We start from the raw sequence: 12,381 nt of genomic DNA on the forward strand, positions 1-12,381 counted from the left end.
CAGTGGGGGGGGGGGGGGGGGGGGGGGAATATGGAGAGAACCAAGGCAGGAGAAAACATGCAATTTCAATAAATAAATCCCTGAATGCAAAAATTGATTACTGAAAGAGATAAAGAGCTTATTGAAGGTTGAATGCTTTCTGCAGATTTCAATTTCTTCATCGCCTGGCCCCTGATGTTAAACATGGTCCCCAGGAGGCGGGGCTTAAAGTACCTTGCAGGGAGACCTGCGCGAAAATTAGCATGACGCTAACTCCGACGCACGGCCGAGGAATGTTGATGCGTTGCATGTTGAGCGCAGAGAGACCAGCTCCCTCTTGGTCACGCTCTGCATTGAGGAACCCGCGGAGCTTCATGGGACGGGAACCCGCGCTAACTACAATGCTAATGCTAATAGCTAGCAGGATTTGTGTGAAATATGACTGATTGTGGTGGGAAAGTGTGTTTTTTTTTTTTTTTTTCCGCTCAAACAGGTGACAGCTGAGGAGATGGATGAGGAAAAAAATGGGTGGCGGAGGCAGTGGGGGGTTTCCATCCCGTTAACATGCTGGCGTCCCAAAGAGGGCCGGGGAGTCACTTTACTCGGACCGTATTTTTAGCAGCAGAGAACACAGAGGTATCCGTGTCACGTCTTTATCTGACCCCCCCGATCACCCCCCCGCCCCCCACTCCCACCCCGCATTCATCTCTATTTCAGAACCCGGGATTTAAAGATCGAGCTGAACTTGCAGACGTTCACTCGCGCTGAATTAGGGGTGATTAAAATGCTGGCGCCCCTGCGGATGTGGGAGGGGGCAGATCTTCAGATGTGTACTTTTACTAAATTAGATTTTTTTGTTTAAAAGCAGAATGAATTTGAATTTGTCATTTTCACATTTTATGAGAAATTAAGATATTTTTTGGGCCACTGTCTCTAAAATGTTCATTGTTTCAAATTACCACACCCTTAAAGAGGAACCCTGAGATCCTGGACCTGACGAGTCCGCAGCCCCGCTGTTTGGACCCGGGCCCCGACACGGATCTCCGACCCGGAAGTCCAGCTCTGCGATCGGGATAACTTCTGATCTGATGGCTTTAGATCCAACTCAGCTTCATAAATGAATCTGTGGCAAATATATATATGTATATATATGTATATATGGGGTTCTAATGGGGGTCCAAAGCTCACTGAGTCGTCACCATGGTCCGGAACATTAGACCCCCCCGGCTGTGACCTCCTCTCTGTTTTTAGCCTCAGCTACCCTCCCCTGGCTCCGCCCTCCTCCTGGCGCTGCTCCTCCTCGGCAGGGGCGGCGGGGGGGGGCTCTCATTCCGTCCTGGACGGTTTGGCGTCGGGGCTCAAGTGGAAGACCTCTGGTCGTCCGGGTTCCCGATCCCCGATGCTCCGGCCCTCATCGGTGTCTTCGCCCCTCCCCGTCTAAAAGGCCGCCAGTCGTCCGGGTCGCCGGGTTCCGGAAGGTCAGGCAACAACAGCAGGAAGAAAGATATTTAAAAAAAAAAAAATCAAGAAAACATGACAGACAAACCGGGTTTGACGGCCGGCGGCGGCGGTGATGACGCGGGCGGCATCATGGCGCTGCTGGAGCGCGTGGCGGGCCTGATGGAGGGCGTCCAGGCCACGCAGCAGCGCATGGAGGAGCGTCAGCTGGAGCTGGAGAACACGGTGAAGACCATCCAGACCGACATCGTCAAGCTGACCGGCGACCACAGCAGCACCAGCGGCACCGTCGACCGGCTGCTGGAGAAAACCCGCAAGGTCAGCCGCCACATCAAGGACGTCCGGGTGCGGGTGGAGAACCAGAATCTGCGGGTGAAGAAGGTGGAGGCCACGCAGGGGGACCTCCTTGCAAAGAACAAGTTCAGGGTGGTCATCTACCAGGTAAGGCAGCAAAGACAGAACCTTGTCGCCGCCCTTTGGGAACCCGTGATCTACCCTAACTAGTAACCAGCGTGGGTTAAACAATGTCACCTAGCATCCAGGGGCTTCCAGAGACCTCCTGGGGGTTTTGAAGAGCCTCCAGAGGCTTCCTAAAGATCTCCAGGGGTTCTCTAGGGACCTCGAGGTAGTTCCAAAGGGCCTCTGGAGGTTCTCCAGGGACCTCGCAGTGGGTTCTGAGGGTCTACAGGGGATCTCCACGGATGTCCCAGAGTTCCAGAATCAGAAAAAAAGGGAACTCCAAGAGGGTTCAGAGGGCCTACTGGGGCTTTGCAAGGCCTTCCATGGGTCTTTCAAGGGCCTCCAAGATTGAGGTCCCCTACCATCTTGCTCCATCTCTTAAATCTAAAAAGCAATCCAATATCACTTGGAAATGCAACGGTTGGTTTCTACGTTCTTCTCCCATCTTATGAATTAAATGCAAATCATTGACAAGTGTATGAATACAATCTGGTGATAAATAAGAAAAGTATTTCTAAAAAGATTTTTTGAGGAGACAATCAGCAAAGACAAAAACCCGACGTTGCGTTCAAATCCTGGAGGATGATTCTTATTTCCAGCCTCCTTCATCTGCGGTGGAACGAAGCCCTCTGGGTCCTGGATATGACCTTGAAGCGTCTTTTGAAAATCAGCCCACGAGAAACCGGCGTCGATTCCAACTGTTTAATTGGAAGAACTTAGAAATGCTCATGGCGTAAAAGGAGAACTTCTTATTCCTTCTCACAGAGACATTTTTCTCCAAAATCAAGGGGAAAAAACTACACAAGTGCATTGCCTGAAAGCCAAGACGGCAAAAGTGTCAGAATTAACCTTGAAATAAACCCAATCCACCGAGAAATGAGCTGAAAAACCTCCCAAAAAACATGGAAGAGCCAGAAGATCAGCGAATGTCAAAACACAAATCATTTAAATAACATCAAAATCAACTGTGCAAATTGTAGAAATGATGTATTCAAATGTCGGATAAACAACGCCGGCCTTGGATCTTTGAAGACAAATTATTTGCCGTATGGGTGCTTCAGTGTGTTTCGAGAGGTTGAAGAGACACACACACACACACACACACGCGCGCACACACACACACACACACACCGCCCAGGCTTCATTTTACGCCTGTGGCCTCCAGGGTCTGCAGCTGCCAGGCAACAGTGACCTGGATATTTTAGCTCTGGATGGATGTCAGAAAGCTGAGGTTACGCCTCAGATGGGGACGCCGGGACGTTTTCACCCGACTGGTTTATGAATGATTCCATTAGTCTGAGAAATCGTGGCGCGGTCGTGTGTCTCCGTCACGTGTTTTTCGGCGGGTACGCCGTCTCCTCTGAAGGAGAACGACGGCTCCTTCAGGAGCTCTCGATGCTTGTTTCCACCTGCATCTACGTCAGACAGTCCCGCAGGCTGGCAGCCGCATCCCATCGGTTGCACTTGTGACAAACGTCTCTTTCTTTCTGGCCGACTATTCACTCATTCGCTCATTCGTTCATTCAATCCTCCACATTGTGACATGGCTGGAGCCACTCGCCTGTCAATCACAGGGACGTCCAACCATTCACCCTCTGTTTTATACCAACGGAAAGGTTTAGGTGAACCCACTGACTGTTTGAGGAAGATGGAGAACCTTGAGAGAAACCCATCTACGAAAAACACTATCATTGACTTTTTTCCCGCGAAAAAAGATCCCCTTTGAGGTTCTCCGACATCTTCGGCATTTGTTTCCGTTTCTGTTTCACCTTTTGGCAAGAAGAGACGCCACGTACAAAATGGTGGATTTCCTGAATAAAACCTCTAAGCAGAGAACCGTCATTAGAAAAACCAAAAAGAGACTCGATTAAGCGTCTTCTAAATTGAAGACGGATAAAAATCAGACATAAAATAGCAGCATAAATACAAGAAAGGGTTTCTTTGACCATAACAGAACCTCCAACTCAAAGGGAATGACGGAAGAGCCAATGGACTTTAGCGAAGAACCTGCCGTTCTTTCTAATTCCTTGGGTTTCTGTTCTGGCGTGGGAGTCGGACGCCCAAGAAACTGTCATATTATCGAGAGCGGCTGCGGCTCAGTTGTTGGAACGAGAGGTCCCTTTAATCGGACGGGTCGGCGGTGCGACTCCCGAGCCACTCCATACCTGGAGCCCATTTATCATGTGGGACCAAACGACTTTTTGCATTTTCTCCAAGAAGGCAGTCACGTGATTTCAGAAAAACGAGCGCCGATCAAACCCGTATGATGGCAAGAAAAACAGTCGGCCGCGTTACTGTAAGTGTAAGTGACTGTGCCAGCTGAGCGCTGACGGACCGGGTTATTCTGAGTCTCTTCGTCGTCCACCATTCCCTAATATAGCACCCCCTCCCCCAGCGCCATTTCTTGACTCTAGATTCTCTCACGATGATCGCTGGGATCACAGCGGTAAATCAGATCCCCCTCCTCACCCCGAAATCGAGGCTGTGAAATGTGATGTCACAGAATCACATGGTCTCATGACCTTTGACCCTTAAGCCTACCTTTGAATGAATGAATGGAAGCTTAGTTTAAACAGCAAGGAGGATATTTAAAGTAAAAAAAAAGGTTGTTTTCTTTCAGAACTAATCAGATATCACATTTACTAGTATTACAATGTAAAATTAATGTGTATATTGAGATGGTATATATATATAAATAAAAACAAAAATGACTTTTTCATGATCTTCTAATATTTTGAGATAGGATTTTTGAGTTTTCTTAAGATGTAAGCCATAATCAGCAACGTTAAAATAATAAAAGGCTTGCAATATTTCAGTTGATTTGTAATGAATCCAGAATGTATGACATTTTTGTTTTTGTCATTGCATTACAGAAGATAAAGAACTTTATCACAATATTCTAACTTTCTGAGACAGTCCTATAGTTATATATGTATACATGTGTGTGTGTGTGTATATGTATGCGATACATATGTATATATATACAGTATATATATTTGTGTGTTCATATATAAACATTATATATACAAAAATACACATATACACACATGCATAACATAGACACATATACATGCACACACACAGACACACACATATGTATGCATGTATGTGTATATATATATATATATATATATTTATTTATATACTCACCAGATATAAACATAAACATGTACTTATCTGTACAGTATCCTTGAGTGTCAAGAAAGACAGCTTAAAATGAAATGCATTATTATTATTATACACACACACACACACACACACACACACGCACACAAATGCTGGATCAGCAATGCCAATACTGAACCTCGATCCATACACACACACACACACACACACACACACACACACACACACACACACACACACACACACACACACACACGCACACAAATGCTGGATCAGCAATGCCAATACTGAACCTCGATCCATACACACACACACACACACACACACACACACACACACACACACATGCTAGCACACACTGTATAATCCCTGGAACTGATCAGGGTGCAGTGAGAGTCTTGTTGAGAGGTCATCATGCATCTCAAATTTACAGTAAAAGGAGTTTATTTGCCAAAAGTTATGTTTGTGAGAGTGAGTCTAAATCTGCGATTACATCAGGGGGGCCACTGAGGAACGAGGGAAGGAGTGAACCCTTCTTCAGCTTTGTCCTCCACATATTTGCTCCTTTCTATATCCAGTGACACCCGATCTTAGCGAGCGCGGCGCAGCGTGACGTGGCCGCGGCTGAAAGCGATCCAGCTCGGCTGCTCCCGCTGCGGCTGATATGTTTAGCCCCGTGCGGCTGAGCTGCGGAAACAGGTGCCGCCATTTATTTCTGGAGGCGGGATTGCGGCCCTCCGGCTGGGCGAAAAGGCCGACCGGGAGCAAGATTTTCAACGTCACGACAAATCAAAGAGGGAAAAATAGATGCGGGTTTTACGGAGTCTGGAAATTACATTTATGGCCTAGATGCATTTATTCTTTTATCGTTCGTCAAACCGGGACACAAGCAGAACTGGAGTTAGTGGAGCAAAGCTGCAGCTCCCATAGAATAGGACAGTAAGTCCTTTTTTTTAAATCTCCGGATTTAAACTTCAAGTGTCGTCAAATTCTCTTTTTTTTTTGTCTGCTTTTTATGTTTTTGGTTCTTCCTGTTGCAGCAGTAAGTCTTCCAGTTCAACTACACATTCATCCATTTCTTTTTCAATGTGTCCATATAAGGATATGAACAATATGTTCACAGCAATGTGTGTAGCATGAAATACTTCTATATTCTAATGAGTGTTTAAAAAACACAGAGCTGGAAAAGTATTCAAAGAAATACAAAACGCTGCAAAATCCATCAACACCAAAACTGAACAAATAATAGTCAAAGTGCCAATCAAGACAGTTATTCCTTATCAATTTATAATGAGGAAACGGCACTCGTTTCAGGTATCATTTATGCTCCACATAAAATACACCTATGGACAGAGACTTCTGCGTTCATTTCCTGTGTGATTCTTGCCACTGCGTAGCCAAACACAGCAACTGCGGGGCCACCAAAAATCATGGGAGGGGTTGCTCAAAGGTGACCGGTGAAAAGACAATTCTCCATCCACGTGTATTCAGCGGCTGTACAGACCGCTGACGTCTAGAGCGCCACCTCTTTTTGGATCTCATTCTGTTATCTGACAAGGAACGCAGAACTTGGAAGTGAACTTTGAACTCAGCAACGCCCCCTAGTGGACATATTGCTTAACATTCACTGCAAAATAAATCACGAATGTACCTTTCACGCACGTAACTTAAGCAGGAATGAGCCTTTTAACATCATGAGGAGTCGGGGGAGACGCTGAAAATTCTCTGTGGATCTTAATAAAAGGTCAAACTGAGCTGTTAAAGGTCTAAATCAGAACCGCTGTCTGCTTCTGAGGGTATTACGCACTCTTAACTTCTGGAGGTTCCAAAAGATGTTTTATATTTCATTGCCGCTCCGCCGTGTCTTGTTGACCCTCAGGGTGACCAGGAGGTGAAGGCCGTCTCCCCGGGCAACAAGACGGCAGAGTCGAGCGAGATCGGCAGCGCCAGGCACGAGGTGGAACCCGACAAGTTCGAACTCCCGCCGGAGTCGGACGAGGAGTACATGGTGGTGGAGGAGGCGGACTCCTCGGCGTCCGGCCGCATGAAGAAGTCCGGCCTGACCCGCATCGAGAGCTTCAAGGCCACGTTCTCCAAGGAGAACATGAGCAAGACCCGCGAGAACCTGGGCACCAAGGTCAACAAGTTCGGCGAGCGCATTGTGACCGCCGAGCGGCGGGAGAAGATCCGGCAGTCCGGCGAGCGTCTGAAGCAGTCGGGGGAGCGGCTGAAGGAGACCATCACCAAGAGCGTACCGGCCAAGCTCAACATGAAGAAGGAGAGGACTGTGGCGGAGGGCCAGGAGGGGGCGGAGGGGGGGAGCGAGGGTGACGCGCCGGCCCCGCCCCCCAAGGGCCGCAAGGGGGCCGCCGCCGCCGCCGCCGAGGAGAGCAAGGCGGAGGAGGCGGAGGTGCCGATGTACGACATGAAGCATCTATCGTAAGGAGCGGCTGTTTTCCTTGAACTATGCGACCATGTGGGCGGACGGACGGATGGACGGACGGGTGGACGGGCGGGGGCGGGGGAGGGGTGGACGGCGTGTGCGGTTGCTGCTAGCGGGCGGAGCGTGAACTGTGGCGGTTTGCGTGGCTTGTGGAAAAGGAAGTGAGCTGAGGACAGGTCGGGTTCAACCGAATGTCATGGAAAAAAGAAAATTAAAGAAAAAAAAAAAGGAGATTATGGAAATCACTGGGGTCATTTCACTTATCACAACCGGTGTTTATGACAGCTAATATTTGCTCTTTTTGGTTCATGATTTTGCAGAACGTGCAGGTTTTTACACGGATTCTTTATTCGGCACGTTGAATCAGAGATACTGCAGATACTGGACTGCGACAAAAGAGCAGTACTACAAAAATCAAGATCAGAAAGCGCGAGAAATTGTTATTGTTTTGCCGGTAACAAAATGACTGGACCGAGATCGGACGAGGAAAAGTAGAGGTCGTGTTCATCTCTGGCTCAAACCATCTACAGAGGCATGTAGATGAAATGAGAAGACAGAGCAGATTAGCTGCTAACACAGAAATAGCCCAGCTAGATAAAATTAGTTTTTTTCGTTTGTTGTTATTTTTTTTTTTGGATGAACGTCCGAACAAGAAGGGCCGAGCTGGTTAGTGTTAGAGCTAGTTTGGGGAAAAGCCAGACTTGCTAAAAATATACGGCAAAGCTAGCAAACTAAATAAACTCAAGCTAAGGTAGTTTTTGACAGATTGGGACAAGCTAATGCATCCGACATGCTCACCGACTGACAAAAGGAGTCTCTTTCTCTTGAGACCTTTTTGTCCCACAATCTGGATCCAGACTGTTGATATCTAAAACTAAAATACATGCAGCAAGAATATTTTTTACAGTATTATAGTCGTTGTTGTAGTTGTTGCTGTTAGCGAGTGACTGCATGGCTGTAGTTTGTGACAGTAAGCTAGGTTTGCGTAGCCATGGTGAGAAGGTTTAAGTGAACACAATTTTTTTTTTTTTTTTCCCAGCGTCTCCGTTATCTTTTTATTGTTTCTTATTTGCTTTCTGCTTTTACTTCACTAATTTGTTGAGAGTAAACGTTGGGTTAGCACAGTACTGTGGTGCTAATCTCCACCCTCACCAGGTGGATTACCTGGGATGTTTTTTTTTTTTAATTTGGGGCATATTCCCTCTGGAGTCTGTAAGAATCCCCAACCGGCTCTTGTCTTTCTTCTACAGCAATAAAGAAACCCATTTCACCTCACCAGATGAGATTTAAGGTTGTTTTCTTTAGCACTGAATCGATACATTAACGCTTCACATGGATGTGCATCATAACCGATTGACCTGCGTTTGTTTCTGATTCATTTGCCCAAAACAAATCACCAAACTGATTCGAAAATCTCAGCTGAAGTGCATGTTTTTTAGTTACAATAACAAGAATTAAAACCCACCTTCCCCTTCTCACTGTCATTCCCAGGGAAGATAATTATGTGAGAGCTTCTTTCAATACGGACGCATTTGCTTGCATTTAAAAATAACATATATATCAAACACACCTCTGATTATATCTCAAACAGGGGGGATCATTATGTTATATATAATGTCAGATGAATAAATTCCTCACAACATTCGTCAAATAATAACATGATGTACTAATAAGCGTCGCTGCTAACATCTAATTAGTACCGAAATAAATGTAATCAATGGTGTGTGAGCGGACTGAGAGGAGATTGGCGAAAAAAAAAATAACAGCAAGACTAACGATGAAGGAAAAAAAAAGATGACAATCATTTTAACAAAATAATGAAACCTTACTGACCTTTATATTTTACAGAATAAAGAAAACAACGCCGAATATGTCTAATAAAACAACTCTGTAATTGCTTGCAGATTTTCTCCCCGATGTGTGATAATATTTCCTGTGAAAAAAACAAGAAGGCGTGGGTTCACTTGCAGTCGCAGAGGATGGCGGTGCCCCTCAGGGTCCAGTGCTCGGCCGGCTGCTGGCTGCGCAGACGCAGCCACAGGATGAAGTTGAGGTCGGTTCTCCGCGGCTTCTTGTAGACCGGACAGGAATACAGGCAAACGCCGCCGCCACCTGGCTGAGACTTGCTTTCGGTCATGTTGGCCGAGCTGACGGCAAAGACGTGGACCACGGGCAGCGGCGTGAAGAGGATCTAACACACGCACACACACACACACACACACACACACACACAAGGGGAGGGGGGCATATTTACTTCCTGCTTTTTGACCGTTCCTGTTATTTGTTTAAATGTAACTCCATGGGCGCCGACCTTCGGCGGAGCCTCCGCAAGTTTGCCGCCACGCCGGTCCCACCCCGCGCCATCTAGGAAGAGGCCGTAGATGTAGACGCCACCGACGTCCTCCGGAGGCGGAGCCGCCACGTCCTCCTTCATCATCCTGGTGACCTCGTTGCTAAGGGTGACCGTATCCAGGGCCCAGCCCCTCGACAGGTTGGAGCGCGTCGTCTCCTGGCGCACGGCGGTGAGGAAACCCTGGAAACAGACCTTTTTGAGTTAATTTCTTGATCATATCTTAAAATTCCTGGACCTCATGGCGAAGGCATGACACCTGCGGGTTGAAGAAGCCGGTGAGCCAGAAGCTGAGCGGTCGTCCGGTGCAGATCCAGACGCTCAGCTGCTGGTTCCGCTCCAGCAGCTCGCTGAACCAGAAGCCCAGGGTGGCGGACGGCCAGCTGAGCCGCAGCCAGCGGCGGGGGATGCGGGCGTCGAACATGGAGTCCAGGGCGTCTCGTAGGTCCTCCGACATGATGATGGTGCCTGGAAAACCCCAGGGGTGACCGGTCATGATGGCTGACCCTTGAGTGTGTGAGTGTGTGTGTGTGCGTGAGACCGACCGTCGATGGCCAGCTTGAGGTCAGTGAGCGTGCTCCGAACGGCGCTTATCACTCGCTGCATGTGTTCTACTTCCTGGCGCAGGAAGATGTTCATTGGCTGGAGGGGACCCATTTTTTGTAGCTGACCTTTGACCTTCAGACCCAAGACAATTTTTTCGGGGTTTTTTTGTGTATTTTTTTTAACCCCTTTGCTTTTTGATAATTCATTTTCACCATCCATGAAGACAAATAACATTTATGTTGAAATAATTAGCAAGAAATTCCCCAAAATTGGTCAACAAAAACAAAAAAAATCTCACCTCATGTGTTATGTAGTCAGGCGGCAGCTTTTCCAGCATCTCGCCGGCGAGCCTCTGCACGCTAGCCTCGCGGGTCTCGCCGGCCCCGCCCCCTCTGTCCTTGGGCTGAACGCTGATGATGGTCGCCAGCGTCTGATTGGCCAGGTTGGTTTGGTAGGTGATGTCCGCGTTGGCGTGGAGTCCAAACACCTGTGGAGACAAACTTAGGCCAGTTCTGGAGGCGCCGTGATATAATCGAGGGAAAGCGGCCGCGGTGCTTTTTCTGACCTCTGGCGAGTCGGTCGATGGAAGCGCCTCCACGTGCTGTAGGATTTCGTGCACGCCGGCTGCCCCGCTCGGGATGCTGTAGCCTCTGTAGAAGCAGAATGTCTCACTGAACGTGTTCTCCCCGAACCAGACGCGGGTGAAAGTGTTCAGGAGACGTTTGTCCAGGTCGTCGGTCACCCGGCCGCCGTACTGGACCTCTCCTGGACGCAAAGACAGGCGGGAGAACATCATCCTACATTCTGCCGTGTCTGAACCTAGAACCTCAGATATTTACGGGTGGGTTTGGTCCACCCGTCTCCTGTTTTTGTTGTATTGGAGAGTTAAAAGTGTCCAAATCCTTGATTTTGATTATTCTCTTTAAATCACTAAAAAAATACATCCGACCATCTCCTGGTTACAAGCATCAACATAAACCAGTGATGAAACAGTGATCAAGAGTTAGAGATCTCAAAGTTAATATAAATAAAAATAGGAGAGTTTTGGAAAATAAATATTTGCACACGTGTGCAGTTTATTTAAAGATACCAAGTCTGCTTTATTTTTATCTTTCTTATAATTTATTTGGATTTTAATTTATTTTTTATAATCTATTCAGTTTTATTTTTTTGTTATATATTTACAGATGTCAGATCTGCCATGCTATGGGCCTCTAACGGCCCCTTAGGGTGGTCAACTAAAGTTTTTCTGATAAAAAAAATAAAATAAAAATTTGATAAAAAAAAAAAATCCAAAAAATAGAAAATCATTAATTCATTAAAGTTAATTCAAATTAATTAACTAGAATTACTTAATTAGAATTCAATAAATTAGAATACAATAAAACACGGGCTCGACATTCTGAATGTCCAAATAGCAACCGTATATTTGATTCTGTCAGCAGGTCAGACCCAGCATGTAGCGCAGGCAGCTCCAGTCGACCCCCCTCTTGGAGTCCAGCTCGTCCAGGTGGTTCTGCACGCACTGAACGCTGGCCGTGAAGTCAGCCTGGTTGAACTCGTACGGGATGTTCCATCCCAGGGGGCCGAACTTGCGTCGCTCCTGGCGGCCGGGGGGGGGAGGAAGAAGGGAAAACCGAAAAGAGCGTTATTTCTTTTCCGAACCGAAACCCATCGTTATCTTTGCCGCCACGGCGAAAGGGGGCGGGTACCTGCACGGCGGTGTGCAGGAAGGCCACGGCGAAGAGGAGGGGCTTCCACTGAGGCCGGTGGCTGATCTCCAGCTGGTCCTGAGTGACGGCGCCGAAGGTTCTCTTCAGGCCGGCTTTCATCCCTGAAAAAGAAACGAGAAATGCGAGGATCCGGCGGGGAGGTTCGCGGGGCCGAGGGGGTCGGCGATCTCACCGAGGGGCGGCTCGTTGGTGAACTTGATGGAGGACTGGAGGAAGGTGATGGGGAATCTGATCAAACGCAGATTGACATTCATTAAATTCAGGTTGAATCTAATGAGGCCGCAGAG

General features: G+C 47.5%; 2 protein-coding genes across 2 annotated transcripts in view; one reads left to right on the forward strand and one right to left on the reverse strand.

The window, feature by feature from the left end:
* Nucleotides 1-1,293: 1,293 nt before the first annotated feature.
* cavin4b (caveolae associated protein 4b) lies at nt 1,294-8,740 on the forward strand. The gene is made up of 2 exons (XM_086150667.1): nt 1,294-1,878; nt 6,902-8,740. The coding sequence occupies exons 1-2, from the start codon at nt 1,513-1,515 to the stop codon at nt 7,463-7,465; spliced, it is 930 nt and encodes a 309-aa protein (XP_086006793.1). The 5' UTR covers nt 1,294-1,512; the 3' UTR covers nt 7,466-8,740.
* Nucleotides 7,250-12,381, reverse strand: part of dnah5l (dynein, axonemal, heavy chain 5 like) — a 56,548-nt gene continuing 51,416 nt past the window's right edge. The window contains exons 89-97 of the mRNA XM_086151620.1: nt 12,267-12,322; nt 12,074-12,195; nt 11,814-11,964; nt 10,927-11,126; nt 10,660-10,848; nt 10,361-10,493; nt 10,075-10,283; nt 9,777-9,998; nt 7,250-9,656 (exon numbers count right to left, since the gene is read on the reverse strand). Of these exons, the coding sequence (XP_086007746.1) occupies nt 9,426-9,656; nt 9,777-9,998; nt 10,075-10,283; nt 10,361-10,493; nt 10,660-10,848; nt 10,927-11,126; nt 11,814-11,964; nt 12,074-12,195; nt 12,267-12,322 (1,513 nt within the window). The 3' untranslated portion in view covers nt 7,250-9,425. The remainder of the gene's footprint in view (nt 9,657-9,776; nt 9,999-10,074; nt 10,284-10,360; nt 10,494-10,659; nt 10,849-10,926; nt 11,127-11,813; nt 11,965-12,073; nt 12,196-12,266; nt 12,323-12,381) is intronic.

The sequence above is a fragment of the Fistularia commersonii genome, chromosome 8, assembly GCF_037954325.1.
Source record: "Fistularia commersonii isolate RoL2024-O1a breed Wild chromosome 8, RoL_Fcom_v1.0, whole genome shotgun sequence".
Taxonomy (NCBI): Eukaryota; Metazoa; Chordata; class Actinopteri; order Syngnathiformes; family Fistulariidae; genus Fistularia; species Fistularia commersonii.